Source organism: Otolemur garnettii, unplaced genomic scaffold, assembly GCF_000181295.1.
Source record: "Otolemur garnettii isolate 467f Iridium unplaced genomic scaffold, OtoGar3 scaffold00076, whole genome shotgun sequence".
Taxonomy (NCBI): domain Eukaryota; kingdom Metazoa; phylum Chordata; class Mammalia; order Primates; family Galagidae; genus Otolemur; species Otolemur garnettii.
Window position 1 is genome coordinate 6,456,130 of NW_003852471.1, and position 4,991 is coordinate 6,461,120.

The 4,991-nt window shown below is 35.8% G+C and overlaps 1 protein-coding gene across 3 annotated transcripts in view; it reads left to right on the forward strand.

Annotated features, from left to right (window-relative positions):
• The first annotated feature begins 1,384 nt into the window (after positions 1–1,384).
• Positions 1,385–4,991, forward strand: part of LOC100950123 (schwannomin-interacting protein 1) — a 578,277-nt gene continuing 574,670 nt past the window's right edge. For 2 of the 3 annotated variants that reach the window (XM_012807824.1, XM_012807825.1), the window contains exon 1: positions 1,388–2,028. In XM_012807824.1, coding sequence (XP_012663278.1) covers positions 1,966–2,028 — 63 coding nt within the window. In that variant the 5' untranslated portion in view covers positions 1,388–1,965. Of the gene's footprint in view, positions 2,029–4,991 lie in introns of all 3 variants that reach the window. The other variant, XM_003794147.2, reaches the window with a different exon arrangement.

Sequence of the window (4,991 nt, forward strand, 5' to 3'; positions counted from 1 at the left end):
TGTATCAGAATATTGGAGAAAAAGACTGTTTTTTTTTTTAATTTAAAAATATACCTCAAGTTGTCTTCACCATGATTGAAGTATAAGAAAAACTGAGTCATAGAAATTGCAAAAATTAAAAAAATCATTTTTATTTAGGAAACTTATAAGACAAGGAGATTCAGGTGGCCAATTTTTGGTTCCCAGTTTTCACTTGGAGTTTCTAGCATTGCATAGAAATGCCTTAAGGAGCCGCTGGAGCAAGTGTTTCTGGATCTAACGCCAAAATCGTCACTAGTGTTTTAATAGCATTTGCCCAGTGGCACCGGTTGTGTAGAAAATTCTGTGTTCTCTTCTCCAGATTTATCCTAAAAAATATGCCAGAGTACATATATTCTTCAGAGTATTCTTCAGGAAAACTTTCTGTCATTTGAGCTATTCTGGTTGTTATTAAAAGAGGCAATACTGTCGATAAGCACAGATTAGATTAGTTTCAAGTTATGCTTCACTTTGGCTGTGCACATTATTTAGTTAGCAGGAGAGGGAATTAGAGGATTTAACTATGAGCTGACAGGGATGTCAATTATGATTGAAAACCCTAAACTATGGCACGTGACTAAATAGAAAGAGAAAAGAAATATGTTTTCTAAGGAGAAAGAGAAAAGAAAGACTGGAAATGGGCATTGCTCATGACACCTCCTTTAAACTCATGTCTGTGATTACTAGCTATTACTGAGATAGTTAGATGTACAGTTTAGTCAAAATATAGCTAACGTTTTAGCTGTTACTTTCTTGGTGCTGAAAAACATCTAAAAATAGTAAGTTACAGAATATTTCCTACCAACATTTGAAAACTTACTCCAATCCTTTTGAAGACAGCATTAGTAAGATGTTTTATGTTTGGGAAACATTTTTTTTATTCTACTAAATAAACTATTGTTAGAAGTTAAGGAAAATAGCCTTTTAAAAAAAGACTTGAGTTGATTTAACAAGGAATGATTTTTTAATGTGCTAGAGATTCTGAGAGGTGTTTTAGATTCTATAGCTTGATAGATCCTCTCGTCCCCTAAACAGCATCTCCAGGGGAAAGCCGTTCTTCACATATTCACCCTGAATTAGTTACAAACATTCACTTCCTAAAGCAGCCCCGGGAGCCTGATTCTAGCTTAAACAGAGATTCTGTTTCACATATGAGCAGCAAATGGATTTTCTCTTCATGCCAACGTATCAATAGGGTTAAATATATGGGTAGAAGGCCATGCTATTTAATACAAGCAAATTTTCAAGAAAATCACTGGGCTAAATACTTCACCAGAAGGACTTTATCTACATAGAGCAGCCACTGTGACCTGCTTTAGAGATGACATCATTGGGTGTCATGTGGCTCTTTATACGTTTCAGCCTCAGAAAGAGATAATCTGTGAAAGCCACAAGAGCCTGATTTTTGCTGTGATAATCTTCAGCAGTCAGAGGCTGGGGCTAGAATGTGGCAGATCCATTTACATCATGCATGCAGCTCCTCCTGGAATTCTCAGCTTTGTTTCATTGTATTATTTTTGATCAAAAAGTAGATGCAATGATAGGATGGCATGAGCTGGCTGCTTTGGACTAATGGGAGCTTGTTTCCTGCGACAAGATAAAGAACTTTTCTAGGATCCCCTGTTCTCTGAGTAGAACAGAGTGTGGTCTTCTGTGTTTTTATCAATTTGAAGAAAACTGGCAAAATCAGCAAACTTCATCTCCCAAAGAGCTCTCCCTCTTTTTCGTCAATACTTGAAGATTTCTGCTCCAAAATCTACTTTGAGCTGCCCGAGCCCGGTAGTTGATAACTAACGCACAAAAGCTCTCTTTTGTAGTATGTGTCCGAGAAATCCTTCAGATAACTTTACTTGTTAACACAGGCAGCCCCGTGTGGATTTCTTTCAAAGCTGGTTTGAATAAACAACCCTTTTCCTCTCAAATGGGCAAGAGTAACTCTTCAGCACCATGGAGAGGTCTGGGCAGCGTGCGACGACGTGGGACTGTGACCAGGGCAAGCAATCTGACACTGTAAGTTTCCAAATGTCTGCAATTTATTTTAGGGGCATCGTATTTTTACATATGGAGAGGAAAAGCTCTAAAATCTGAGTCAGGTTAGGTGTAAGCTATAAAAAGTGATGACTCCCATTGCATTTTAAATTCAGGATTAACCATTTAAGATACTGTATTAGAGAATGTTAATACATTATTTTGAAAAATACTTACTTTCCTGGTGCATTAATTGGTATGGGAATGTTTTGTGCTTTGAATTTTGAAAATCTAAGTTCTAAGTAGTTACAAAGGTGTAATTCTATAACACGATACCACACACCAAATGAGGAAACAATATTTTGAATGCCCATTAAAAAAAAAAAAGTTCACCAAAATTAATTTCATTGCAGTGGACAAAACAAGTGCTTTGGAAATAGCATTTTTACAGACACACATAAATGTTTCCAAACGTACAGTCTGTTGCCCTTTGTAAAGGCTCTCATTAGAATGCAGTTTCTGACTTGTACTGATTTGGAAGATCAGTTTTAAACTTTCTAATCACAGATTATACTTGTTACCAAAAGACATTAGGTATTCTAATGTTAAGGTACATGGGGAATATTTGTTGACTTAAAAATTAAATTTATTAGTGGCAAATATATATAGTGAGAGCCTATGGTAAATGGAGATAACAGATCCTTTTATAAAAAGATTAGACGTGGGCCACTGAAGAGACATTTTCTGCATCCTTAGAAATATTTAATTAGTTTTAAAATAGTTCAATCTAACTGTTTAGCAGAAATAAAAAATACGGTTTCTTCAAAAATATCTTTTAACTCCTCCCTGAAAACCATCAAAGGTGTAATTCTATAACATGGCATCACACAGCAAATGAGGAAACAATATTTTGAGTGCCTACCAAGAATAAACCCAACGGATATTTTTATTAAATATTCAAGTTTTTTCTAAGAGAACATAGTGTCATAAAAAGTAATTTAACAATTTCTTTTCTTAGTACAGTTAAATATAGTTTGGAACATTTACTAATGCTGAACCATTTCTTTTAAAGCCTAATAAAGCTAGCTTTTTACATTATTGTATTATAAAATTTATTTCCCTCTGTAGTTTTCATCATATTTAGAAACTAGTAGTAAATGGAACTTACTTTGCTAAACCCCTAATTCAAATACAACTAATTCCTTCTGTTATAATTTCCAAATGAATTACTGTTGCTTCTTAACTCTTTAGGAATTTGGTATTTGATTTATTTCTTCATAATACTTACATGTTACTAATATATGAAGTACCTAATTTTGGACAGTGTGACTTAATTTTATATTAAAGAGGTGTTGTTAGACATTTTTGTCAGCTTTGCTTAATGGATCTGCTAATGATTTCCTTAACTTATGGCAATATTTAAAAGAACTCAGTTTTTGAAAAGAGTGAAAGGTAGATCTGTGATACCAGTTCTTTTAGTTTAATTTCCTCAATTTTCATAATTCTGTTTCGTTTATAGAGCAGTGTGCCTTTCACTTACTATTGAGTGCATGTCTGTGATTTTAAACTTCACTTATCCCCTTATGGTAAACTGTATCCATTTTCTGCTGGTGGAGGATGTTGGACAAATCATTCTGATTGATAAAATTGTAACATTCTAATCTGGAGAATTCAAGGTTCATGTCACAACACGTGTCTGCTTTATGCTTTAACATGGAGGTGGGGGACATGCATCTAATTCAGAAATGTATTCTCTATCAATCTTTGTCTCTCTCTGAAGGTCGTGATTCATTTATGGTAGTGTCAGAAACGTAACATTTTACACTTGTTCCTTTTTTGCAACATTTTAGTGGTATATTTATAACCACAGCTATCTAGCATACACATTTTACAGTTGAGATAGAGTTGTCTATATATTTTATTTAACCGGAAATTTTTGCTATATGATAAATCACGCTGGCTTCTGTTCTGATTGCCTTTCAATCATTATTGAACAGTAGAGAAATGTCTTCTGAACAGTAGAGAAATGTCCAGAGTTATTTAGACTGTGAGCTATTCACACTCACTTTTCCTTCCTTCCTTTTTTTTTTTTTTTCCCTAACATTCTGGTGGTAGCAGATGTGCATGAACAATCTTAAATTTAGTTGACTGACATTTTGCTTTTCTTGCCAATGTAAAAATATGCTCACAGATCTCTTTTTTGTGGTCTACCCTTTCTTGCAAGGGCTTTGTAACCTTTGGCTACAAAGAATTTAATGGCATATTCACTTAATGAAAACCAGCCTGGTTAGTATGCTTTGCAGGGTGGCTGACCATAGAGGAAACTGATGGACGGGTGTGGTTCCTATTGCTGATTCCAGCCCTTTTTGAAACTGAGAGAGAGAAGTTGATTTTGGAAGTAGTTCTTCCATACAAGGCACTCACAGACTCATCTCTGTCATCCTGGGCCCCATCACAGCTTCCTGCAGAAGCGAGTCCTCTAGCAGGACCAGTTCCAGTGGGGAGGAGCCTGAGGGTAGAACGTGTTCCCCAAAGTCCCATCAGGTAGCTTTTTAGAGGGACATGGGTCTCCTTGGGATCACTCCAGTGAGCAGGAGTCTGATTCCAAGTGGCTTCTAGGTTTCATTCAGTATTTTTTCAACATTATGGGTAGGACTCAGTGGATATCAAGGGCTCAAGAGAATCACCATACATGGACGCTTCTGAATAGAACTTTCTATCAGGTTACTTTTGTCCTAAGTCACGACATTGTACCTTTACAGTTACTTCCCCGTTCCAGTTATACTCACGAGGTACATTTCTAATCTATATTATATGATGGGCCTAATTATGACCTGACAGATTTGAGATTTACATTAAATAGTAGTAGAAATGGCAGAGTCATCTGCTTTGGAGACCTGAAAAGAGCTTAGAGGCTACCTACAAAAGACACCCACATAGCTGCAAGTCCAGAAATATCCTCAGAATATTAGCCAGTCTAGATGCCAGGTTTTCTCATTTTGAAT